At 44.1% G+C, this 24,931-nt stretch overlaps 2 protein-coding genes across 2 annotated transcripts in view; one reads left to right on the top strand and one right to left on the bottom strand.

Annotated features, from left to right (window-relative positions):
- The first annotated feature begins 874 nt into the window (after positions 1–874).
- Positions 875–11,324, top strand: LOC116387450 (mitogen-activated protein kinase kinase kinase 20-like). The gene is made up of 11 exons (XM_031854548.1): positions 875–1,224; positions 2,829–2,916; positions 4,127–4,228; positions 5,110–5,175; positions 5,288–5,316; positions 5,424–5,561; positions 6,065–6,151; positions 7,739–7,813; positions 7,949–8,055; positions 9,527–9,707; positions 9,827–11,324. Exons 1-11 carry the CDS (start codon positions 1,066–1,068, stop codon positions 10,793–10,795), a joined length of 2,001 nt encoding a protein of 666 aa, XP_031710408.1. The 5' UTR covers positions 875–1,065; the 3' UTR covers positions 10,796–11,324.
- Positions 11,325–11,355: 31 nt separating this feature from the next.
- The window catches only part of dnah9l (dynein, axonemal, heavy polypeptide 9 like), a 60,914-nt gene continuing 47,338 nt past the window's right edge, over positions 11,356–24,931 (bottom strand). Inside the window, exons 50-86 of the mRNA XM_031854878.1 lie at positions 24,591–24,700; positions 24,293–24,455; positions 24,028–24,151; positions 23,510–23,652; positions 23,234–23,395; positions 23,077–23,136; positions 22,829–23,002; positions 22,574–22,720; positions 22,270–22,383; positions 21,804–21,947; positions 21,083–21,265; positions 20,930–20,935; positions 20,611–20,712; positions 19,998–20,132; positions 19,666–19,839; positions 18,212–18,344; positions 17,959–18,061; positions 17,670–17,792; positions 17,345–17,549; positions 16,919–17,083; positions 16,650–16,790; positions 16,364–16,534; positions 16,158–16,280; positions 15,864–16,057; positions 15,592–15,740; positions 15,341–15,468; positions 14,995–15,132; positions 14,782–14,871; positions 14,525–14,716; positions 14,284–14,403; positions 13,852–13,911; positions 13,416–13,598; positions 12,795–12,977; positions 12,490–12,605; positions 12,137–12,249; positions 11,882–12,022; positions 11,356–11,698 (exon numbers count right to left, since the gene is read on the bottom strand). Of these exons, the coding sequence (XP_031710738.1) occupies positions 11,451–11,698; positions 11,882–12,022; positions 12,137–12,249; positions 12,490–12,605; positions 12,795–12,977; positions 13,416–13,598; positions 13,852–13,911; positions 14,284–14,403; positions 14,525–14,716; positions 14,782–14,871; positions 14,995–15,132; positions 15,341–15,468; positions 15,592–15,740; positions 15,864–16,057; positions 16,158–16,280; positions 16,364–16,534; positions 16,650–16,790; positions 16,919–17,083; positions 17,345–17,549; positions 17,670–17,792; positions 17,959–18,061; positions 18,212–18,344; positions 19,666–19,839; positions 19,998–20,132; positions 20,611–20,712; positions 20,930–20,935; positions 21,083–21,265; positions 21,804–21,947; positions 22,270–22,383; positions 22,574–22,720; positions 22,829–23,002; positions 23,077–23,136; positions 23,234–23,395; positions 23,510–23,652; positions 24,028–24,151; positions 24,293–24,455; positions 24,591–24,700 (5,160 nt within the window). The 3' untranslated portion in view covers positions 11,356–11,450. The remainder of the gene's footprint in view (positions 11,699–11,881; positions 12,023–12,136; positions 12,250–12,489; positions 12,606–12,794; positions 12,978–13,415; positions 13,599–13,851; positions 13,912–14,283; positions 14,404–14,524; positions 14,717–14,781; positions 14,872–14,994; positions 15,133–15,340; positions 15,469–15,591; positions 15,741–15,863; positions 16,058–16,157; positions 16,281–16,363; positions 16,535–16,649; positions 16,791–16,918; positions 17,084–17,344; positions 17,550–17,669; positions 17,793–17,958; positions 18,062–18,211; positions 18,345–19,665; positions 19,840–19,997; positions 20,133–20,610; positions 20,713–20,929; positions 20,936–21,082; positions 21,266–21,803; positions 21,948–22,269; positions 22,384–22,573; positions 22,721–22,828; positions 23,003–23,076; positions 23,137–23,233; positions 23,396–23,509; positions 23,653–24,027; positions 24,152–24,292; positions 24,456–24,590; positions 24,701–24,931) is intronic.

Here is a 24,931-nt window from a genome sequence, read left to right as displayed (position 1 = left end):
TCTGTTTGCTTCCCAGAGGAGGAACCCTTTTTCAATTTCCTTTAACAACACCCTAATGCAATAATTTCTACTACTAGACGAGACATTTTATTTTGTGTATCCAACAATTTAGTACTATGGGGTGTGATGATTCATTGCAGCTTCTAGGAGTCATGTTTTATTCATGCGATGACTCACTGTTCTGTCTCCTCTGACACTTGATAGCTGTCACTGACTGAGAAGAGTCCTAACTTCCCATAGCTGTTCTCACCTTTCCCGACGCAGTGATGTCAGCACGGCTATCTTCCTTGATGATGTCACTGGGTCTCATTCCTGTCGGGCTGAGTAACACGAAGTCCCCTGCTCGGGTTCTCTGGGGTGTGTGTGTGTGTGTGTGTGTGTGTGTGTGTTTGTTTTTAGATGCAGAGTGTTTCAACGATGGATTCAGATATTTGAGGCAGTCACCCTCGTTGCTAACTGATTTACTATGTCTGACACGCTATAGGCCAGAACTGTATATATGTGTGTGTGTGTGTGTGTGTGTGTGAAGAGCTTTATATAGACACAGTTATCCAGGAAGAAGGAATGCCCTGGATGCCAGTGACCATATTTGAACAGTGTGTCGGCTGCAGGCAGACTGCACACTCCGACTGCAAACCGTAACTTACACACACACTTAAACACTCACCTCTCCTTCATCCTCTCGCTCTGTGTGTGAGCTTTGTGTTGTAGTTACACTGGATCGCCACTATCAGGCAATGTAATACCTTCTCTATTCTATTGGTGACAGTGGGGCTCCGACTTCTCCTGACTCACAGGGAGCAAACGTCTCTCTCTCTTTCCAGCTCTTTCTCGTTTCTTCTCTCTGACAATCTGTTCTGCTGACTGACAACGTCCACTCTGACCCTGTGGAGGAAACGACCCCACTTCTCTTTAGTTCTTATCCTTCGCTCTCTCTCTGTGCTGATCCGTGACTTGTATACTTTTTGGGGTAGCGTTGGTGGTTGTGCGGGCACACTTTTGTGCTGTGTGTGTGTGTGTGTGTGTGTATATGTGTGTGTTTGCGTGTGCGTGAGTCAGTATGCCATGTCGTCCCCTGGCTCGTCGTTTGTGCAGATAAAGCATGAGGACCTGCTCTTTTATGAGAACTGTGGAGGAGGCAGCTTTGGGAGCGTCTACAGAGCCCTCTGGATATCCCAGGACAAGGAAGTGGCTGTGAAGAAACTTCTAAAGATTGACAAAGAGGTAAGGAGGAGAGACACACACACACACACACACACACTAGAACACACAGAGCAATCATACACTTATGACAGCGGAGACACACACAAATGTCATTTTAAGATCCAGAGTATTTAGAAGTGATGGACTCATCTATGGCACATTAGTTTACACTCATTTTTCCAGATTCTCTTTGGACAGCCAAAGCCCCCTATTTCCCTCCCTCCTCTGTTGTCTGCTGTCGAACATGTGTTTATCTTAAACATACCTCTCCCCGTCCCCCTCCTCCGTCCACTCTTTGTGGATGGAGCAGTTTTATTTATGCCAGCACTCCCTTGTTCCTCCCATTGTATTTTAGGACGAGGTGTGTGGTCATCTGGGGCTTTATGCGCTGCAGTTAAGGCCGGGTGGTTCTCCATTAGTATGACCCGGATGGTAATCCAACAAAATTCCCTTCCATGTTATTTAGTTTGGGCTGATGGAGGCTCATGGCCCAGTGTCAGGAAACTGTTAGGAGTAAGCGTGAGCTGTGAGTTAATCGGGCATGGTGTTATTATTGTTGCAGCAGATTTAAACACGTAAAGCATGCACATAAGTAAGGAACTCAAGTTGGGAACGTAAAATGCACTGTCACGCATGGGCCGACTGCATAAAACAGAGGGAACTAAATTTGATTTGTTGTTTGACTTATTTCACCCACACTCACTCATGCATAACAGTGTGTGTGTGTATGTGTGTGTGTGTGTGTGTGTGTGTTTTCATATATAAATACAAATTGATGGATTATGGGAGAACTGCAGCTTAGTGGATCGTTTTGCTGCAATACTTCATGTGCAATGGAGCTGTTTGTGAACACTCGCGTTAGAATCATATTTCAAGTCATCTTTGCACCAACATACTCACACAGTGGTGGAAGAAGTATTCACGTAGTTTACTCAAGTAAAAATAGCAACACCGCACTATGATTTTACTCTTATTATTATTTTGATTGCATTTATAAGACGTATATTTATAAGATGTATTAGCAACAACATGTAGTTAAAGTACACATGCAGAATCATATTATATGATCAACTCTAGCTGTCAGATAAAGTGTTAATTTGCATAAAATATAACTACTGAGGTAAAGTACAAGAACCTCAAACTTGTACATAAGTGCAGTACTTGAGTAAATGTGCAAATATATGCACACAAACTGATGTACACACTGATAATCTTACATGTAGGAATAAAAAATTGCTCTTTTGAAAAGAAAACATTTTCTTGAGAAAAATATTTCTGTGCAGTTTTTTGTGTGATTTACTGTAATTGCTGGTTGTGTATTATGTTGCTTGGCAACAGTTACATATTCCACCAGTGCAGAGGGTATGACCTGCTCGGTTTAATGGCATGTTTGTCACTGTGATGTGGAAGATCTTTGTTTGGAGACTCAACCTGTGTTATGAAAGAGGTTCAGACCTCAGTTCAGGCATCCGGGAGACACTGTCTGGAACAACGTTGGATAACAAGTCAGGAACTGTTAGGATTACAGTCTTCCAGGAATGATCTGCACATTATTGATGCATTACATATGTATGTGAAGTTGTTCATATCCCTCTATTTCTATTTCTTCTTGTCTCCTCGTCCAGGCGGAGATTCTTAGTGTCTTGAGTCATAAGAACATCATTCAGTTTTATGGAGCCGTGCTGGAATCTCCGAACTATGGCATTGTCACAGGTCAGACCCCACGTGTGTGTGTGTGTGTGTGTGTGTGTGTGTGTGTGTGTGTGTGTGTTTATAGGATTCATGTATCCTTTCAGAACACACAACCTAAACGTGATTGTGGGAGTATTTTAATTGCAAAATTTAATTCAGATAAGAATTATCTTTTGAAGAAGTGCTCTATAAATTAACATGTGTGTAATTATCTTTGGGGTTACGGCCTCACAGATATAAGTAAGTAGGTGTTACGGTCAAGTCGAGGTCTGAGGTGAGGCAGGGAGTGGTTAGGGTCAGGGCAGATTGTCCTCTCATATAAAACTACACAAGTGTGTGTGTGTGTGTGTGTGTGTGTGTGTGTGTGTGTGTATATATACATCTATGTATACTATATATGTCTATATACATATATGTATATAGACACGTATATTAGCTTTATTACTGTAGTGTGTATTGGATCCTCAAGGCGCCACTTACGGACACGTTAGCACACGCTCCGATGGCCGTGTCTTTGTGTGTGTTTTGAAGTATCAGTGTTTACGCAGGTTCTTGCTGCGTTTCCTGGCAGGACATTTGTAACTGAGACCAGCATGTTTGGATGTGGTTGTAATCCTGGATGGGGTCATATGGTTAAGATAAAGCACACCACTACAGTCCAGCAACAAGTCTAATAAAATCCAATGCTGACTAAAAATAAGAGTACAGTACGTAAAATTAAGATGGAGTTTGGTGCCAGTAAAATGCATTTTGCCAGACGTTTTAAAAAGACAGATTCGTCCATGTTCTACTCATCAGACTCCTTTCATTTGACATTATCCACTCTCTTCTACTCGTCTGTTTTTAATTGTCAGATTTAACAGGAAAATGAGGTTAAGAGTTCAAGAGATAATCTGGATTAGACAGTCAGGGTGTGAAGGTTGTGATCTTTTCCACTGATTTGAGTGAGCTCCTCTGTGCAGGTTTCTGAGCTGTGCTGTGCTTAACTGTGTGATGTTTCTCAAACATTATAATACATTGATGTAAAGTGTCCAGTCACTTCGCTCGTAGCATCGCAGTCACTTCTATTAAAAATTCTGTCAGTTAAGTTACATAGTTTTTACACACATTGAGTGATATCTGCCGTAACTGCATTAAAAAAGTGTATTTATATTCTTTCAATAGACTGTGTTTTAATGCGTAGCCCTGTTCTCCTGTAATGACAATTGCTCCTGTGTGTGCGTTCTTGCAGAATATGCCAGTGCAGGATCTCTGTATGAGTATCTTTCCAGTGAACAGAGTGAGGAGATGGACATGGAGCAGGTCATGACATGGGCTATACAGATAGCCAAAGGTACACTTTTTTGTCATTATTATTATTATTATTAATAATGATACATATCTCAGGGTTTAATCACTTAGCTTCTTAAATCAAGCAGAGGTAGGAGCACTCATGACCACCAGTGATCTGTTTATCGTCATACTCAAGTCATTATGTTAATGATGTTAAGGTTAATAAAAAAGTTTACACAGTGTTTTATTTGCCCCTTAATACATGCGTTTTTAACAAGAACACGTTGCCTGTTGCAATTGCTACAACTTCAAAAGGCAAAATGAAAAAATCAACTAAAACTATAAATATACACAACAGTAAAACATATTAATTTGGACATACTGTATATCTGTTGGAAATGCGATTTTTAAACACCTGGGGAAAGAAAAGTTGGCAAATGACACCTTGCTGATTACTGAGGCAGTTAATGTGTGTGGTACAAACCAACAATAATCCCTCTCAATCAGCATTCATGACCCACTGGGTCTGTGTCTGCTCTCTGTCTGTATTTTCCTTTTAATTTGTCTATGTTTGGGCCGTTTCTGGGTGTAGCAACTAGTTTCGTCAGCACGCATCCAAGGAGAATCTATGAAAATAGCAGACATGGCGCAGAAAAAGACACAAATATAGCGAGGCTAAACACCAAGAAGGGACCACGGCTAGTTCCAGAACAAGAGTGAATTTGAGGTAGTCTTTCTCCTGATGGCGAGCACCCTGCTAAGCGCAGCCAGGTGTCGTGCGTTGGTGTCATTGAGCCGGGGTGGAGGCCAACTTTGAAATCCTACTCTTTCTGCCTCTAAGTGCTGGAAGGAAATTCCACCAAAAAACAATCAGAATAAACATTAAAAGGTTGTAGTTTCTTTTTTTTTTTTGCCTGGTGTTGATGCTTGATTTCCTTACAGGGATGCATTACCTCCACGCAGAAGCTCCAGTCAAAGTCATTCACAGAGACCTCAAATCACGGAACGGTAACACTTTGAACACAATAACTCAATAACATCTAAAAATGAGTTCTCTTTGCCATTTGTCTGTTCGCTGTACTGTGTTACTATGCTTTGACTGGTTCCCTCTCGTTTACAGTGGTGATGACAGCAGACAGAGTGCTGAAGGTTTGTGTCTTGTGATGTCCAGACGACCACAAAAATAGCATTTTTCATTCAATTCAGGCACATGGGTATTTCTGCATTTTCTTCACTGCACTCTGTTGTGATTTCAGATCTGTGACTTTGGGGCGTCTAAGTTCCTGTCTCATACCACACATATGACGGTGGTGGGCACTTTTCCTTGGATGGCTCCTGAAGTCATTCAGAGCCTGCCCGTCTCGGAGACCTGTGACACCTACTCCTATGGCGTGGTGAGTATTGTGAGGCCAGGAATCAAACCGCAATCATTTTCTGGAACTAACCAATATAGTATTACTGACAGCTGGAATTAAATTAATTAAATTGCTCAGATTTGTTTTTGTCAGATTTTCTTTTATCGGACAGATTTTGATTTTGAAAAATACACTTTGCCGATTTCAAAAACTTCTATTGAAGCGATATTCTTGCATGGCTTTTTGTATTTAGATGAAATTTAACATCTAATAAGTCTGTGTTGAATTATGAAAAGATTTAGAAAAAAAAGGTTTGTGTATGTATCCGAAAAGTACAGTTTGGTATTAGTGTTAGCTATCGTATCAGCACTAGTATGCATTTCAAATTATTCTCCGCTTTACTGTATTGGGTATTGTGGGTATTTCTATCAATACATCTTCACAACTATTTAGGAGAGTTGCATATAATAAAAGACCGCTACTAGCAACACATCAAAGGAATCATGTCTGAATGAACCAACACAGTCTTGTTCTGTGGCCAGGTGCTGTGGGAGTTGCTGACTCGTGAGGTTCCTTTCAAAGGTTTCGAAGGGCTGCAGGTTGCATGGCTGGTGGTGGAAAAACAAGAGGTAACCCCCACAAACACACACACACACACGGGAGCGCACCTTTCTGAACACACTGTCAGCATGTAGACCCATTCGAGTTTGAGAAGGCTGGAGGAACAATGCGATGCTCTCATGGTTTCCACTGCGAGCTGGTGAAGCTGAGGCTGGGTATTTTTAGGCCTGATGTCAGCTCTCTGCTCTTGTAAGGCCTGGATACACAGCAGTGGAGCTCGGCCAGACTCCCCCCTTTGCTAAAGCCTTTACGAGACAGCGAGGGAGAGGGAGAGAGAGAGAGAGACAAAGAGAGAAAGGTGGGGAAAGAGGAAAGACTTGCAGTGATAGCAGGGTTAATTCAAGAGGTTTATGGGAGGTGGGGGATGATGGTTATAGAGTGTGTTTCAGTTATTGACGTGCCTGAATCCCCCACAACAGACACACACACACACACACACACACTGGGGGCCAACAAACAACTCTGAGAACATGATTCCTGCGTAGCTGTTGGCTAATCTCCAAATACGCTCCCTAAATAACTCTCTTTCCCTTTCCCAGTCTCCCTCTGATTTTCCCCTCCACTGCTATGCCTCTCCTCCTGACCCTCTTATGTGCCCTCTCTCCACTTAGAGTCAGTTTTCTCTGGGGATTAATCCTGAAATATCACTGTTTCCATTCACTGTAGTATGGAGCTGTCTGCTGGGTTCATTCAGACCTTTGGTGATGCCAGGGGATCTTCAACGCAGGGGACATTATCTCCGTGGAATGTCGTGGTTTAGTGGTGTTACTGCAGTTCACATGTTATAGAAAGATATACATGGAGCCACACACATTTTACCTCATAAACCGATTGAGTGTGCATTGAACAGATGTTTAGATTAAGAACTTTTTCTCTCTGAGCTCTTCTCTCTGGTTTGAGGTGGGTGGGACTTGGAAAAGGTGATGTCCCATGTAATGTACTTCTGATAACCAATCAGGATTCAGCAATATTTGGTTTAAAATGAGGTGGCATCGGTGGGGCGGTTTCCTTGTGTCTTGTTAAATGTCTTGACAACTATTAGAGGGTGTGCCATGATGACAATCATAGTCCTCAAAGGATGAATGCCATTGACTTTGATGATCTCCTGATTTTTACTCTAGTGCCATCATCACCAGGTCGAAATATTAATTTGCAGAATACCTTTGTTCATGACTAAATACCTGCCAAACTGATGACATTAGCCTTAGCTGTACTTTCTGTTTCCTACAAATTAGCAAATGTTAGCATGGTAACACGCAAAACTAAGAAGGTGAACAGGGTAAACATTATACCTGCTAAACATCAGCATACTAGCATTTGTCACTGTGAGCATGTTAGCATGCTGATGTTAGCATTTAGCTCAAAGCTCCCCTGTGCTTCACAGAATAGACAACGTGTCTGCAGACTCTTAAATGTTGCTTATTTAGTCATGAATATTTAATGTTTGGAGGAAAAAACTTTAGATTTGAAGACAAGTTTTCAGAGGCTTTAAATGGTTGTTAGTAGGTTTAATTATTTTAAAAACAAGGTGGTACTATGTGACTTTTCTTTTTTGCAAATAAAAAGCTACTTCTTGTATGCGTTTATGTATCTAGAGGCTGACTATCCCCACCAGCTGTCCAGGAAGTTTTGCAGAGCTGATGAGAAAATGTTGGCAAGCAGACCCAAAGGTAAGCAAAATGAACCATGGTTACAGTGGTTAATCTCCTAAAAAATGTCTCTTGTGCCTCACAAAATTGTTAAAGACATTAAAACAAGGTGTGTCAGCTGGTTATTTTATCCTGTGTGCATGCATGGGCCTACAGGAGCGTCCGCAGTTCAAACAGGTGCTGGTAAACCTGGAGACCATGGGCAACGACAGCAGGCTACCGGACCAGTGTAACTCCTTCCTACATAACAAGGACCAGTGGAGGTATGCACACACGCACACACACACACACACACACACGCACACGCACACACAGAGCCAGGCTGTAGGTGGAAGGGTAGGCCAGCTTGGTCCAAGTATCGGGGACGTTATCAATCTTGTAGACATCCCAAAAAAAAAACCACAGTGCATCTGCACTGCGTCTGAGAATGAGGCGGGTCATTTTCAAAGCGTATAAAGTAAAGTCTTGTTCAGAATGACAAATGCAGTCTGTGATTTACTGTACTCCAAATAAAAGTCCAAATGCATGCAGACAGAAATTCAACAGAGTCACACACGTGCATACATACACAGCTCTGTGGACTCTAAAGCTCTGGAGAGAAGTTGAATGTGTGACCCTGTGGTCTACTTCGGTCTATAATAAGCTCTGTGGAAAGTGTCCATGGAAGAGATTCCTCTGCTCCTCCACTTTGCCCTTGCGCCACCACGGGGAGAAAGACAGGGGGTGGGCAAAAGGTAGAGGAGAAATCAAGTATGAGCTGGAGAAAAGAAGAAGTTCAGAGAGCTATTAGGTGTGAAATCTAAAAGACGGAACAAGGGACAGAAACAGCGGGTGGCAGGAAGCGAGAGAAGTCAACGGCAGGGGTGAGACAGGGGAGAGAGAGAGAAAGGGAGGTGGAGGAAGGAGCAGAAGAGACAAGGTGCGAGATTCTGTGCATTTTTAACATGAATACAGCGAGGCAATCAATTCTGAGGGAAGTTTTGGGTACGGGTGGAAACAGTCGGACAAGGAAAGGGGGATGCGAAGAGGAGGAGGGGGGGAGGAAGAGTGAGGGAGTTGAAGGGGCGGGATGAATGAATAGGGAGGTATGGAAGGAACACAGGAGGAGGTATGGCTGTGCGTCATATCTGTCTATATTTAGTTGCTGTGAGTTGATTGTGTTTGTGAATGCAGTTTCATGGACAGTCACTCACTACTCACAGTGACCTCTTGTGGTAACTCACAGTACTGCAGCTACATATTTGACTTTCTTTTGTGTTCTTCTGCAGGAAGTCAAGTAAACTCAACATGTTATGTCATGTGGTCTCCTATAGGACACAAGAATACACTCATTTAAAATAGGTTTATCCTTCCAATGTTTGCCAGTGTATCAGAGCGGCAGCTTTGCTTTCAGTTATAATTGGCAACGTTGATCCAGTTTCATAGTACATAGACATTTTTGAGCATATTTTATGCTGTATACTATTTGTATTTGGTACCGTTTGGGATTGCATAGGGTAACCTGTGTTGCAGTTGCAGAACACTACAGTATCCACAAGAGTACAAGTAAAGCACATTGGTCAATTAGTGATCTTGAGAGCCGTAACTTGTAAAAGAGTAGCGTTTTTGAACAATTTTGCACGTGCTACTGAAATATTTATCTGATTCTTTTCCCCTGTTAACTTGCTGTTAAAACAAATCCACGTCTGCATGTACAAAGTCCCAATAGATGACGTATATTCTGTCATACTCCAGGTGTGAAATTGAGTCGACCTTGGAGCGCCTTCGGAAGCTGGAGAGGGAGTTGTACTCTAAAGAGAAGGAGCTGGAGGAGAGGGAGACGAGGCTCAGACTGTGGGAGGAGAGGCTGATGGAGCGGTCCAACATGTCTCCCAGTCCGACCTCCCTACTCATGGAGCGCTCAAACATCTCACCAGTAAGTGGAAGTAGATTTTTGTTTTTTTTCAGCTGTCTGAAGCAGATTTACATTTCCTCAAATACCTTTTTTTTATGATCTTGGCCCTCCTCTTCTTCCCTTCTCCCTAACTTTATCAGTTCTTCACACCAATGTCCATCGGTTCCTCCGGCTCCTTCTTCCGCTCTCATTCTCAAGACTCCAACAGTGCAGGAGTCAGCAGTGCTGGCGTCAGCTGTCTCCTCCGCACCCTCAGCAATGGAGACACGGAGAGGGGGAGCAGTGCGGTGCTGGAGAGGGGGATGGGCTCGCTCGACAGCGGGAGGCTGCATGCCGTGCTCCGAGGGTTGCAGGGGCGGTTGGGAGAGGAGGACGGGGAAGAGGAAGGAACCCTGGAGGAAAAGGGCTGGGGGCAGAGGGAAAGGGATGACACCGGGAGCATGGAGGGAGGAGGAAGGGTGCAGGTGACACTCAGGAGTTTCCCAGGTGGTGTAGTTGAGAGGGAGGAGAGGACTTGGGAGGAGGGGGACCGGGAGAAAGGAGGGATGCAGAGGAGCAGAGTGACCACCATAGTCCGAGGGTATTCGGGTGGGTTTGGAGAGGCAGAAGGGGAGAAGGAGAAGGAGGGAGGATGGGAGATAGAAAAGCTGGGGGACCGGCTAGATGAGAAAGGGAAGGAAGGAGGCATAGAGGGAGGGAGGCTCCCGACCATCTTCAAGGGTCTCCATGGGAGTATGGGGGGCTTGGGGGACATGCTGTCCTTAGACATGGATGAGATGGGGGAGATGGAGAGACTAGGTGACATGGACATGAACATGAACATGGGCGACCTGGGAGTGATGAAGGTCAGGAGTGAGCTTGGGGTCAGGGGTCGCAGGAGTGACATGGGAGTCGTGCTCCAGGGAGTCAGAGGGGACCGCAGCGAGGCCATCAGCCAAAAGATTAGAGGTGAAGTAGGAGTCATCGGTCGCTCGGGGGTGCAGGTGAGCATGCGGGCCTCGTCCAATCAGAACTCTGTGAAGAGCTGCAGCGTGCGACACGGAACCAAGATCAACATGGCCACTGCAGCCATGGACATGATGGAGCTAGATTGGTCCGACAGTGACTAGCACACACACACACATGCACAGAAAACACACATACAGAGGCCAAACTAGAGCGATTTTGACTTGTTAGCACATACAGTGTCTGAGCTACAGTATGTGCATTAGAATCTCCAGTTTGAAAAGAGCTGGTTTACACACATTTCTTTTGTTAATTATTTTTTATTGAATGGATGAATTCTATACCCATGTGTACTGTGAAGTAGGAAGGAGCGAAAAGACAAGAAGAGGTTGTCTTGTCATGTTGTCAGAATGACTTCACCTGTTTAATTTAATGTGTTATTAAAACTGCTGCATAACATACTGTAGGAGGTACAAGTGTTACAAAATAACACACTTGAATGCCGCTCTAATGAGGCAGCACTGTCTGGTTTTTTTTTTTTTCCTTCTACTTAAAAACTATTTTGTAGTTTAGATTTGATTTGTTCAAAACAAGCTTTGACTTTATCGGTTCTAACTGTGATCTAGTGTGTGTATTTTCGGAATTTCTTTCTGTATATTTTATCATTTTTCAATAAAAAGAGAAGAAACTCAACCTTCTAGTCTACGTGCATAAGTTTTCGAAACCCCGAATACCACATGTGATAACATGGTACACACCGACCTTGCCCAATAAAACAACATCCCTCTCAACTTGAATCTTGACCCCCTCAACTCCCTCTCACACACTGAGCAGCAGAGCCACTCCTGCCAGCACCCACTTGGCAGGCCTCTCCCTTGTTTTGAGGCTGAAAGTCCAAACATATGTGGGTCCTCTGATCTTGGTCTTGTAGAGCGGACACTCGTAGATATTCCTGGTCTCCTGGCGGTCATTGGGCACAGCTCGGACTGAGATGACGGGCATGGTCGGGGTCAGTTCCTTTAGACGGGCTTCAGCAATCACCCCAGCCTGAGTGTCCCACCTTGCACCTGTGAGAGGAGGACAGGACAAATGTTAAAAACTAGGGAATTTAAAGATTACAGAAAGGGCAAATTAAGCTTTCACTCAAAATGTCCAAAGATAGGTATGTTGCTCAAGGATCAGTAAGAGAAAAAATGTCCCTCCATGCTGCCCCTTTAATAGAGAGGAAATGAAAGGCGGTGTTTGTCTACCTTCCATGTAAAGTCCATAGATGTATGCACCCTCCCTGGCAGGTTGATTGAACTCTTCCTTAAACTTCTTGGTTACATCCACCGTCAGGTTTACTTTATCCAGGGGCCACTCGTTCTTACGCGCCAGAGATTGCATCACCGCTGGAAAGCCGGAACAATACAACAACAAAGAAAGGCGAGTAGAGAAAAAGGATGATGGGAGAGTTGTGAATATATTTTAGTCACGCCGAGGTAGCGCTCTTATCTGTGTGTTACCAGTGAGGAAGGACTGTGGGTTGAAAAGTCCAGACAGCCAGACCACACTAGGCAGAGACAAGTCCTGAGTCCAGCTGTCCAGCTCTTTACAACGCTGCAACACATCATTATACCTGACACACACACACACACACACACACACACACACACATTTCAGAGTAATGTCAGTGTTCTGGAAACTGAAAAAATCCAGCTACTGTGGATGGATTATATCTCTATGTAATGTATAGCAGAACAGTGTCTCAAACAGCTTGATTATGTTATTTTTTCTCGATTCTGAAATGTATCACCACATTTTTGAAAGCTCATATTCAAACACTGTGACAGAGACACACACACACACACACACACACCATATAGCCAGGCTGTAGGTGGAGGGGTAGGCCAGCTTGGTCCAAGTATCGGGGACGTTGTCAAAGAACAGGGCCGATTGCAGCTTCTCCATCTCAGAGGAGATAGCCAGTTCCCCCTTTGAATACACACATTGAAGATAAGACACTAGTGCAATACTGTAGCAAACAGCCGTGGGACCCTTTTTACACTCCAGTGTGTGGCAGCTGTTCAGATGAAGAAAATCAGCAGGATGGGTTTGTGCGTCAGACCAAGAGGGCTACACTGTACGCAAACATAGAAACACACAGAAAGGTACAAAGCATACCTTGAGTCCCAGGTCAAGCTCCTTGAGCGAGCGCCGTATCTCGGAGACGAGTGTGTTCATGCGCTCACACTCCTGGAAGCAGACCAGAATGTAAGGGGACCGTTCAGCTGTCTTAGAGGTGATGTCGGACATGTTGTACTCCTCTGGCAGCTTCTCCAGCACCTCATCTAAAATGGTTTTCACCTGAGGGAGCGGGGTTACTGGATTAAGTGATGTGGTTCTCTCCACCTTGTTTTTTGCAAAAACACGAAAAGTGCCGCCATTGTGAGAGGTTTTTTGACAGAGCACAGTCACTTTAGCGTGACGCTCCTTCAACAGATCATCAGATGTAAGTCATGTGATTGCCTCCCATTGGTTGTTTATAGTGTAAAGGCACGGCCACACCCGTTTTGTTTGTTAAATGCCCTGATGAAGACCTGCAGTGGTTGAAACAAAGTGGCTCCTCTAATGATTTAGCTATGGGAATAAAGGCTTTTAATTAGTTCCTTCCTCTTGGTTCTAAGATTTTGGAGCGCCTGGATTGCCTTCCTGTTTATCTTCAAGTGTTGTGTTTGTATGGATTAGAAGTTCAGGTACAGGTTCAGACAGTTGATGGCGTATTGGACATGTAGGCGTAGCTACCTTCTCCTCCAGGGTCTGGGAGACTCCCTCCCCCATCACGGCATCAGGAGACTGCAGCTCCAGCAGAGTGTGGAAAAGGTTATCCGATGTCACTGTCAAGAACTCAATTTCTGCATTGGGGTGCAACCCATAATGCACTGGGCTTTCGTGGGGCAGCATCTCATCTATGAAATCATGGTAGCCCTGGACATGTAGAAAAATAAATGGTGAATGCCATCTATTATTGTTATTTGTTCATAAGAAACGCCAATATAAGTTAGTCAGTTGGTACTTTTTTACCATTTTTTATTAATTCACATTTTAAGTGTTTTACAGTCAGACATATTTAGTGGATGGACTCTCCTTGTGTACACTTCTGTTCAGACCAGTCAAATGTTCAACTGTAGGGACAGCTGTGTAAAAGTGAAACTGTGTCAAGCTATCCATCTCCAGTTACCTGGTAGTCCAGGTTGGAGGGGACAACAAACCCAGGAGCCAAAGAAAGCTTCCGGTCAAACTGTGAAAAAAACAACAGAGAGAAGAATTTCAGCTTGAGATATCTATCAGAGTCCAAAATGTTTAATTGTCCAAACCCAGGTAGCCAAAATGTCTAGGTCCAACGGTGGCCTAAATGTGGCACGTCTGCTTGCCAGACACTCTTTAGCTTGCATGTGCAATATCTGGTCCAATGAATTTGCCAAATTGCAGCTAAATGGAGCTGATATTGAGCCCAAAAATCGTCTTTTGTTTGCACTCCAAAAACACAGCTAAATTTGGCACATTTCTCATTTGGTCCCCTTGTTCTAGAACACAGCTGAGCATGCCGACACTCAACCCCAGTCAGCCAGACATTCACTTTGTCTTTTCTCTCTCAAACAAAAGTACAAACCTGGTTGGGCTGCATATATTCTTCCAGGTATGTTCTGCAGAGCCGTCTGTCCCAGTCATCAGTGATGTGTCCTCCATACATGATCTCCCCAAACAGATACCTCAGGTCCTCCCATGGCACCTTCATCATCATAATCATTATGGAAATCACTGCTATACAATCATCATCTCTTATCATCCTCATCGTGCTGTGGCACACCGCAACATGTCGCACTCACACGCATCAACACAGCACACCCCACCTGTGCATTAGCCTCCAGGTAGTTATAGAGGACGTTAACTGATATGGTCAGGTCTCCAGTGTTGAAGGGATACTTTCTGTTCCAACCCTGGGATCCAAACTTCCTCCTCTCTGCCACACAGGCGTGGAAGTAACACAGAGAGAAGAGGATGGTCTTAAACTCCTGCTCACGGCTGCACTGGTCCAGGATGTCCTAGGAAGAGACCAATGAGTTAATAAATAAACAAACAAGCACTACTAGCACCACCACACACTCACCTGGTCAAAGTTGTCCAGAGCAGCATGTAAATTGGCATGCATGCCCGTCGGAGGTTCATTGGTGATCTTGATAGCGTTTTCCAGGATACCCTGAGGAAAACATATAGCATCTGTATTTAATGCCACGACTGTAGCGTCTATGTCAAAGATACCTGGGTGCCTGCATTCATTCTATGTATATATGATTTTACGGCATGCACACTGCATCTCTACCTGTGGGATAGTGTGTTCCTGGGGTGTCGGCGCCGGCTCAGCGCTCATGAACACCCTGTAGTCCGGATTACTGCCCTCGCAGCAGCGCTCCAGGAGCTTCTCAAGTGAACCCAGCCAGCGAGCAACCAGGTGGATGTTCTACAGGGAGGTGAATGAAAACACATCATCAAAATCAAGTTTAGTACAGTGACAGTGTGAACTTTGAAGCATGGATTATTTAGAGCTTCAGTCAGTAATTATTATTAAAGAGGGAGCATGATTCTGTCACATGATTCTTTGCTAAGAAAAAACATTATTTTTATCTATCCAAATATTGCGTATAAACTCTTCTCTCTTCCAGTCGGACCTGCAAAATAACCCAGTGACCCTCCTTGGCAGCCATCTCCATAGCAACCTCAGCCACAGCTTCCTGGCCCTGGCCCAAGGACACGTTGTGAAGCTTCCCAAGGTCGATAGTGAAACCCAGCTTCCTCCCTGGGAACAGGAATGTGTTGATGTAGATTAAAACCTCCCACTGCGAAAAATCTTCATGTGATTATACTCCCACTGAAATCCATCCATCCATCTATCCAAGTGAGTCCACTCTGTTTACAGTACCCAGTGACTCCACATCTTTAAGTGGGTCCACTCCAGGGGACAGGATGAAGAACACGGGTGAGGCTGGACCACTTTCTCTGAAAGACTTAGCAAATTCAGTCTTTCGGCCCTCTGTATACTTCACGCCAAGTTTCTCCTCCACAAAGTTCCTACAGTATGCCAATAGGGAAGAGCAGAAATAGTCTCGGTTTGTGGAAAATTTATATAAAAGTTGATAATCTAAAAGGAAAAAAAACAACCGTAACATAAGAGGAGAAACAAACGTTCCTCACCTAAGAGCATAGGTCATTCGATCAGGTCTCAGGGCTCTCATCATGATGAGTTTCTGCAGGGAGCTTTTCCCTTTCCACTCCTGAGGAAACTTCTCTTTCTCAGGACACTCAGACTCCACCATCTTCTTCCAGCGCTTAGGAGAACCTTCAATGTCCCGATCCAGACCACGAAACTCATCAGCGAAGCTCATCACCTGGGCAACAGCAAGGCACAGCAAGGTTGTGTTGGCACAAAATCATTTCCAAATTTGAGCCGGCAAAAGAAATCCTGTGTGGACGTGTGTGTGTGTGCACCTTGATGGCGCTCCACGCTGTGTTGGAAAGAAAGTCGAGGGGGCTGACGTAGTGGTGGTCAATGTTAAAACGCAGCAGGAAGTCTAGCTCTCGCACATCTATCTCTTGACTCATCAGGAGCAACTAAAAGAGAACGAACACAGTCAGGGATGAAACACACACACACTCTCTCTCTCTCTCTGATGCTGACGCAGACACATACACACCTGGAAGGCTAGCTGTGCAGTAAAGGTGAGCTTGTCTCCTTCAAATAGACCCCTGCTGATGTAGTTGAAGGTGGAGTAGGTAACACAGTCTATGAGCGTGTTTACTCTGCTCTTCACATCCTCACAAGCCTCCGCTATCGCCACCGCCTTGTGAAAAACCACGTTAAAGGCCTGAGAACAAGAGGGAGAAAGTTTATTGCATAGTTGGCTATGCTCATTGCATAAATTCATCAACAACATGAATGTCGGCTTCTTAATAATTCAGTTTCTCAGTTGAGAGCCAGACCTTGAGGCTGAACTGGTACATGGGGTTGATCTTGTTGAGGTCGTTCATGATAAAGTAGAGCAGCGAAGCTCTGACAGCAACGGGACGATAGAGTTCTCTGGCTTCGTTTATCTTCACCTCATTGACTTTAGCTTCCAGGACCTGAGAATGAGGGATGGAGGGAGAAGACAGGAGAAGAAGAGATGGTTATGTTGAAATTATAAAGATGCAAAGCAAGTGAACTTACTTGTGAGGCTGTAACAACTAAGCACACACATTCATCCCGTTACCTTCATCTCGATCTCGGCAGCAGTGTGCTTGGTGGTCTCAAGCTTCTCCACCAGCACGTTGTCACCCAGGAAGTTACTCTCTGCAGCAGACAGCCTGGACAGCAGCTCGTCCTCCAGGAGCTTCAGCTCAATCTTGAACATGTTCTGCTGTTTGGTCAGTTCACTCTGCAGGGAGTTTACACAGACAGGTCGGGTCAATAACAGCAAAAACATTAACAGTACTGTAGGATGTGTTTTAATTTTGTAATAAAAACTGGTCATTGAAGCGGTAAAGTTATCGAACCTTAAAATACTCCCACTACTATCATAATACAATTTATTGTAATGGGTAAACAGATTAACTGTGGATCATAATGTTTTAGAGGACCAACCCCAATTTGCATTATCACAAAGGGAAAGAGGATCCTAATAACTAACTGACCCCACCTTAAACTGCTCGAGGTCGGGTCTTTCCTGATTCACCACCTGGGCCAGCAGCTGGTCCTCTAGACCGTCCCTGGTCACAGTAAAATTGATGAGCGTGGTCTGGGCTTGAATCTCTGGCTTGTAGTGAGGATTGGCCAACTTGGTGTGGAGGATCAGTCTGAAGCCTGGGTGGAAGAAACACTCCTTGTCCCCAACTTTTATACAACTGTGAGAGAGCACAGGGAGGAAGTGTAAAGCACGAGAGAAGAGTGGAGAAAACTGAGAGGAACAAATGCTCCTAAGTTTTGTGTGTGTACGGTACACATGTTCACGTGTGTGTCCATACCTTCCCTTCTTGATGGTGTGTCGTCCCAACAGAGGGTCAATAATAGGGTCAATGCTCTCCTCTAGGTTCTCTATGAGGACGGTGTCCCCTGCCACTACAGCCTGCTCTATCACATCTACATAGCTGGAACAACATTTAAACAATGAGAAAAAATAAAATGTACACAAATAGTGTCTGTTCTCCCAGACAGAGAACATAAAAGTGCCGCTGAGAGCGAGAGCATCTGATATATAGCATCAATACAGGGTCTCTACCCGAGGATGTAAGAGTGGAATTAAAAAACACTCACCCTCTCTGCCCTAGACTGACAACCTTGAGGCCGCTGCCATGGCGACTCTTGATCCACTTGATGCCTTGCAGCTGAGGGTCAATGAGGAGAGGCCAGCGCTCACCTGAAGCGACACACAAACGTAATCCACACATCAACAATACTGAGCAAACCTAGCACTGCACGGTTTTATTGTCTGTGAGATAGGGACTATCATCACTACGGTGATGTGATATAGCGTTATAGTATATGTATATTTACTGCCGCTACTCACAGTTTGTGAGGATGGTCGCATTCTGAGTTGACATTTTGTCTCCTGGTAAGCCCTCATTGTTCCACTGGGCCACCATCGCATCATCAGTCAGCATCAATACTGGATCTAAGCCTTCTGTCATGGGAATGGGCATCTGATGGAGAAATGAGAATGCTCAGAAGAGATGTGATCATGGGAATAAGCGGCATGGTGGTGCAGTGGTTAGCACCGTCACCACACATCATCCCCGGTCTGGGCTGGGCCTTTCCGTGAGAGGAAGGAGTGACAGGTTTTCACATCACATGTCATGGAGCCTATTTTCTCCTCTACACTCCAATTTACTTGAGTTAATGGGTTTTTTTATGCTGAGAGGAAGGTACACGCTCCTCTCGCTCATCTGTTAAGAAAATGATATGTTCAGTGAATTTGTGATGTTTGAGAAATGCTTGTTCACTTGAGTTCAGTCTTTCTGCTCACACAGGCTTTCTGTAGGGGGACTTTAATTCCCTGACCTGCCCGACCCTTTAAGAAGAAGGAGTAGGTTCCCCTTTAAAATCTATTTGCGTGTGATTTCTCCTGCTGTAATGTTAGTCAGTTCCAAAGCAAGTAATGTTTACTTGTTTATCAGCTTCGCTAACAATATTTATGTTTTGATTATGCCTCTTGAGAGGCCACATTTGATTAATATCTTTTGTCAAAGTGCAATTGACTACCAATTGGCTCCACATGAGGGGGGATTAATGCCACCTGTTTTTAAGTGGCACTAATGCGAGCGATCCTCCCTGATTGGCCTCAGTCATCAGGTGACAGGGTATAAAAGGCCACAGAGGACAGCCAACTGGTTGGTCAGCTTCACTCTCCAGGAGAATGAAGGACGGCCAGTGTTTTGTGTACTGGAAGGTTTTTCTTCTGCAACAATTGTGTGGAGAGAACTAGGGATGACGAGATGAAGCATTGATGCTTTCCAGGAAATTGGTTCACAGAAGGAGTGAAACAGGTGGATATATTACAGATGATTTAAACCACGTGATCTCTGTAATTTGCGATGGTAGGCAAATTTCCTTTTGAGTAATGCATCAAATGTGTGTAACTCAATCCTTTGGTGGCAGTGGTTTAACCAGTCAGAGGGCAGTGGATGTTCTTGTGTAACTCGGAAAGTGATGTAGAGGGGAGAGTTTATTTGTTGTTTTTTATGAAGGAACAATAATTTCTCAACTTCGGGCGTCATCAATGACGTCATTGGTCGACACAACCTCGATACGCGCTTCACAGAAAACTTCCTGGATAACTTGGAACAGCTTGTAACATCATTACAGTGAACCTTGAGGCCCTGATCAGACACAGTGTGTTTTAGCAGCCCGGGGCGGCTTTCTGTAATTCTTTTCGATGAGAGTTAAGGGGCGAAGCCTCAAGTGCAACATCATATAAAGATAGCCTCATAACTTAGGACATATTTATTCATTGTAAGATTGTACCTTCTGGCCGCGCAGGAAGGGCATCCAGAGGTTGTCCTGCAGCTCTCTCCGGTACTTCTTGGAGAAGGAGCCGGCGTACGAGATGAAGGCCGCGGTTAGGAGGACATCCCCGCTGAGAGTTTCCTCCTGCTCATGGTACTGACCAACTGAGTGGGCCCAGCGTACATTCTCACTCTGACAAACAGCATACATGCAGTGAGACCCTACACAAGAAGCACCCCTTCTTCCCAAAATATTTAGTATCCAACATACTGCACTAAAACAAAATATTTTAATTCAGCTTAAAGAAACACAAATCAAACTAAACTCCCATTGGTCGTTGCTGTGCCCACCTCCAGTCCTTTCACCAGCCGGTTGGCTAGCTCTATTGTCTTGTTGGTGCGGTTGACCTCCTGCTGAAAGCGCAGTTTCTCTGATGTGGCTTTCTCAAAGGCTGATGTCAGAGTTTCCAGGTTACTGTCCAGCTCCTAAGGAAGAAAGAAATATGACTCGTGGCCCTGGATGTCCCTTAATAAAATATTTCTAACGCTGTGTGCAAGCTGTAAATTACCTGACAATTTATGTGTGAAACCAGACATTACCCTCTCTAGAATGTGCTTAGGAAGGTTCGCTATTACTGCTAGTTCAACAAGATAATAAAACATGTCCATGAGCAATCATAATTATAGAGACGTTGCTGCAGGAGAAGGGAGAGTGTTAGACTTTAAATGTCACTGCCACCAGTAGTAAAAACATGAAGAGCCAGTAGGACCTATGATAAAGCTGCAGCCCCTTCGTAGCAGACACGTCAGTAAAATGATGGGGCTGGACATTTTTGCAAGAAGCAAACAAACAATTCTTGCTTGAAAGTGACAATCTGCAATCTATATTACTGCTACATATCTACTATATGTAAATATATGTAAAGACAGAAGACACTAAGAGAAAGTGTATAAACAGACGTACTGCGAGTTTCTTCCTGATGACCTCTAGTTTCTCAGCAGCCTCAGCCAGATCAGCGTTGGCCTGAGACAAGCACATCCTCTTCATCTCTACCTCACATAATACCTGTGGACAAAACAAACACACACACACACACAGACCAGTTTGACCCATTGCATTTTGAGATATATTGCAATCAGTAAAATACCATGTAAGTTGTAAGACATGCAGACAAAACTATAACCATAAAACCATTTAATATATGTGATATAATATCATGCACACACTGTTAACTTGATATTCTGATATACAAACACCACAAAGCGGAGAACTTTGTACTTACAAAAATCTACCCAGGCAGCAATAGTTGGGGAAAGAGAAACATCAAATGATCAAACAACAGGAACAAAGTACTGTACAATAAAAAACATCACACACACACACACACCGGTTTAGATCGTATGACATTAAATATGACAGCTGGCCATGTGTGTACCTCGTGGAAGTGTATGATGTTGATCACCCAGGCACAGAGCCCCGCGGCAGCCGAGGATTTCTGTCGCACAAACTCGGGGTTGAACTCGGGGTCACTGAGGTGGTCGTCTCTCACACACCTCACCGTGGCCTCGGGGATGTGCTCTTTGTCAAAGTTCACCAGAGCCTGCAGGAAGTCATCCACCTGCATGTGCAGATGTGTGTGTGTGTGTGGATTACATAAAATGGTGTCATCTACATATATAATACTTTTTGCAGGCTTTTTGGATTCTAAATCATGAGCTGGAATTGAGAAGTGAAATAAAATAAAAATACACAATTTGGCATCTGTCTAATGTAATACAGTGTATATACAACTGAAAAGGGGGTTCTAGCAAAGTGCCTTACTGAGATGAAATATCTCTTTTACAAGAGGCCAAGTTAGCAGCAGCACATAGAATATAAAACATAGATGTTGTAAAACATTCAGTATAACACAGCCTTTTAGCAAAATAGATGACATTTTAAATCAGTAATCTAGGATCAACAAGACAGTCCATACATCATCACAAGAAATATGAAAACAGATAAAGGACAAGGAATAAAACGGCAATAAATCATTTCAAATGTGACACAATGTTATTTCAGCAGCAAGGGGAATATTTATTTGTGATGGAATTTATGGCTCTGTGGTTGCCAGCCATTAATCTAAAAAAACACAAGACGTGGCTTTAAAATATCACCTTGCTCATGACCATCTTGGAAGCCTTCCAGCTGCGATCTTTGGGGATTCGGCCTTGGGGAGACATGAGCACTAGAACAGCTGCTGAGACGCTGGTGACAATAGCTGGAGGGTTGGGGAACGTCCTCAGCTCTGTCAGGTTCAACTGGAGGAGAACACACACACACACACACACACACACACACACACACACACACACACACACACACACACACACACACTTGGATGGAGCCAACCTTGCAACACAATTTTTGTTTGTATATTTGCATCGCTAGCAAACGGTTCATATAAAATTAATTGAATGAAAGCTCCTCAAAAAGGCAACTCATTTGCATAAATAATAATAATTCCTACAGGTTGAATTGGGCCTTCGCGGCCCGACGTTGTCGGTGCTGGGGCCCTAATAAATCAGCTGTGGTGACAGGATTCAGGTCTCTGTATATTTTACATGTACACAAGTGATTTACTCTGTTTAGTGTATTGAGTGCTGTATTGGCTGCCTGTAGGGCCGGTTCAGCCTTGGCCAGGTCGTCCTCAGTCTCCCGCTGCTGTTTTGTTACTTTAGCTTGGATCGCTGCCACCTGAAGAAACAAAGCAAAGACACAACAAAGTGGGAAGTCTTTACTGTGAATGGATTGTTGCAAGTTTGACTGATTTCTGTCCTTCAGCCCATGTACTGTAAACTGAAGAAGAGGCATGAAATTAAACTCAAAAGGATTTTGCTTCTATTTTTACTTTTGCACAAGAAGACACGCACGCACACATTCTTACCCTTTGCTCCTCTGCATCAGCCACAGCTCTCTCTTGGTTGAGTCTGTCTGTCTGTTGTCCTATTTTAGCTATGAGAGCCTCTATGTCTGTGTTCCTCTGCCACAGCTCCACCTCCTGCAGCGCTAGCTTGGCTTTCAGATCCTCTACCTGAGCAAGACAGACAGGAATAGAAAGGGATTTAAAAAAACAACATGAAAATGGCAGGACAGATTGGGAGAATATATGGAGACGGACAAAGTAAATGTATTGCCCGACCTGTGATGCAGTCGTCAGTAGTTTTTGTAAGCCGTTCTCTAAGCGCTCCATCTTCTGGGTCAGCTCTGTGCGTTTTTTCCCCATCAGGTTGCCATACAGCTTCATAAACTCCAGGAAACTCTTTGGGGTGGTGTAGTTGAAGTGTTTCTCGTTCTGTTGGTACTTGACACTCACCTGTACGACCGAGAGATGATGTCAGAGTAGGTGTCAGGAGTGGTCATCACCCATGGTGCTTTGCAACAACTCACCTCATTGACACAGGTGTGAGCGTAGGAGATGAACTCACTGATAGATGCCCGCACATTTGGCTGCATAGGATAAACACGCACAGGCATTTGTGGAATTATTACACAGGCAGGCACTTTAAAGAAAGTGAATATAAATGCTAGGTGAATGAGGTGACACCTCCAGTCCAGGTATCTTCTCAATGAAAGTCGAGCTGACAGACTGCAGGGCGAGCTGAGACCAGGGGTGGAACCAGTCTATGGCTGTACAATTCACCAGAGCTGGAAACTTTCGTGCACGTGTTCGTAATGTGAACCCAACTGGGGAGAAACACAAGACCACCTGGAGGACAGAGAGGTTGGTGGCACAATCAATGATATGACAAAATGGGTTTAAATAATGCAGGTAGTCATAGTACACATTTTATACGATATCACACATAATAATGTTTCTGACCTTCAGCTGTCTTCGTATCCTCTCAATAAAGAAGCTCCAGCAGTTGTCTCTGCTATCTATGAGTCCTAATCCTCTCAGCTCCATCCGGATTGACGTCATAATCATATCCACCTCTTCATCGCTAAACAGGTCTGGAATATCCCCTAAATAACACGAACAATGCTGGCTCAATATGTGTATTTGACTGTCTCTCTGTCTGTCTGTAAGTCAATTATATTCTAATTTAAAGTGCATTTAAATCAGATTAAAGTGCTTCTATACCAGCCAGTGTAACCTGGGATTGAATCAGCATGATCCGTGTACCACCACACTAATGAAAAATTAAATTTACAGATAAGTTTTGACGAGATCTCTCGTTCCACCACTTACTTTTACGTGTATCTAACCTATGAACAATTCGTCTTCTCTGCTCTCAATTCAAAAAACAATGTGGAGGAATTAAATTTGTCAGATGAGGTTTTCCTCCTGTAAATACTTTCACACACTAAATCAGGAATCGTAGGTCAGCGTAGTAAAACCTGAGGCCAGCATATCGTTGATCAGCACCAGGAAGCGTTCATCTGGAATCTGGGCGTCTGTATGAAGGAACACTGTCCCGATGTTCTTCACCCCGACCTTTATATACAACGCTGCTATATCGCTCTGGAGATGAGGGGTTGCAGAAGAGGTACAAAAGATACGTTTGTATGGCATGCTACAGGTTCATCTGGCATTGAGTCATACATCAAACAGGGGAGTGACATTTTGTATCTATTGTGCGTGCATGTGCGAATCCATGTCCACCTTGAGGTCATTGATGCCGTAACCTTTACGCAGAGTGATCTGGAAAACCTCCAGCAAGCTGAGGAAGGCAGCCAACCGACACAAACTCTGCTTCCCGCTTCCTCCAACCCCCACCAGCAGGGCGTTACCATAGGGGGCCTCCAGGATACGACTGATGCGACATCTGAGCACAAACACCAGAAGTAATAGTGTGTGTATGCTCTGTGGTTTACATATGTGCTAGTGTGTGTAAATCCTCCCTTGTACATGTGAGTATGTGTACGACTGCAGTTTGCGTGTAAGTGTCTCTGTGTCTTACACGTGCTGGATAGCTTCTTCAAACAGTACCATGTCCATGACAGCGTGCAGCTCATTATAATGCTCCAAAGCATCAGCCAGCGTCTTCTGGAGTTTCTCCCAGTCTAATGCCTGTCAAGACGGGCAAATAAACAAAGCTGGCTCTCTTGAGTAAGGGCAGCAGCATCCATGTGGTAACTTCCTGATGCCTAATTAAATGAAGTTCTTATCAAGACTTGAGTCAATTAACTTTCAATTCAAACCCCATACAGAGAAGAAAGGTAATTAATTTGCTAATGAGTGCATTCATCCTCATTTATTTTCTGACAGATTAGACACGACAGCAGGATTTGTGCCATAACG

Source organism: Anarrhichthys ocellatus, unplaced genomic scaffold (assembly GCF_004355925.1).
Source record: "Anarrhichthys ocellatus isolate YVR2014 unplaced genomic scaffold, GSC_Weel_1.0 scaffold15, whole genome shotgun sequence".
NCBI classification, from domain to species: Eukaryota; Metazoa; Chordata; class Actinopteri; order Perciformes; family Anarhichadidae; genus Anarrhichthys; species Anarrhichthys ocellatus.
This window is presented reverse-complemented; position numbering and strand designations above follow the sequence as displayed.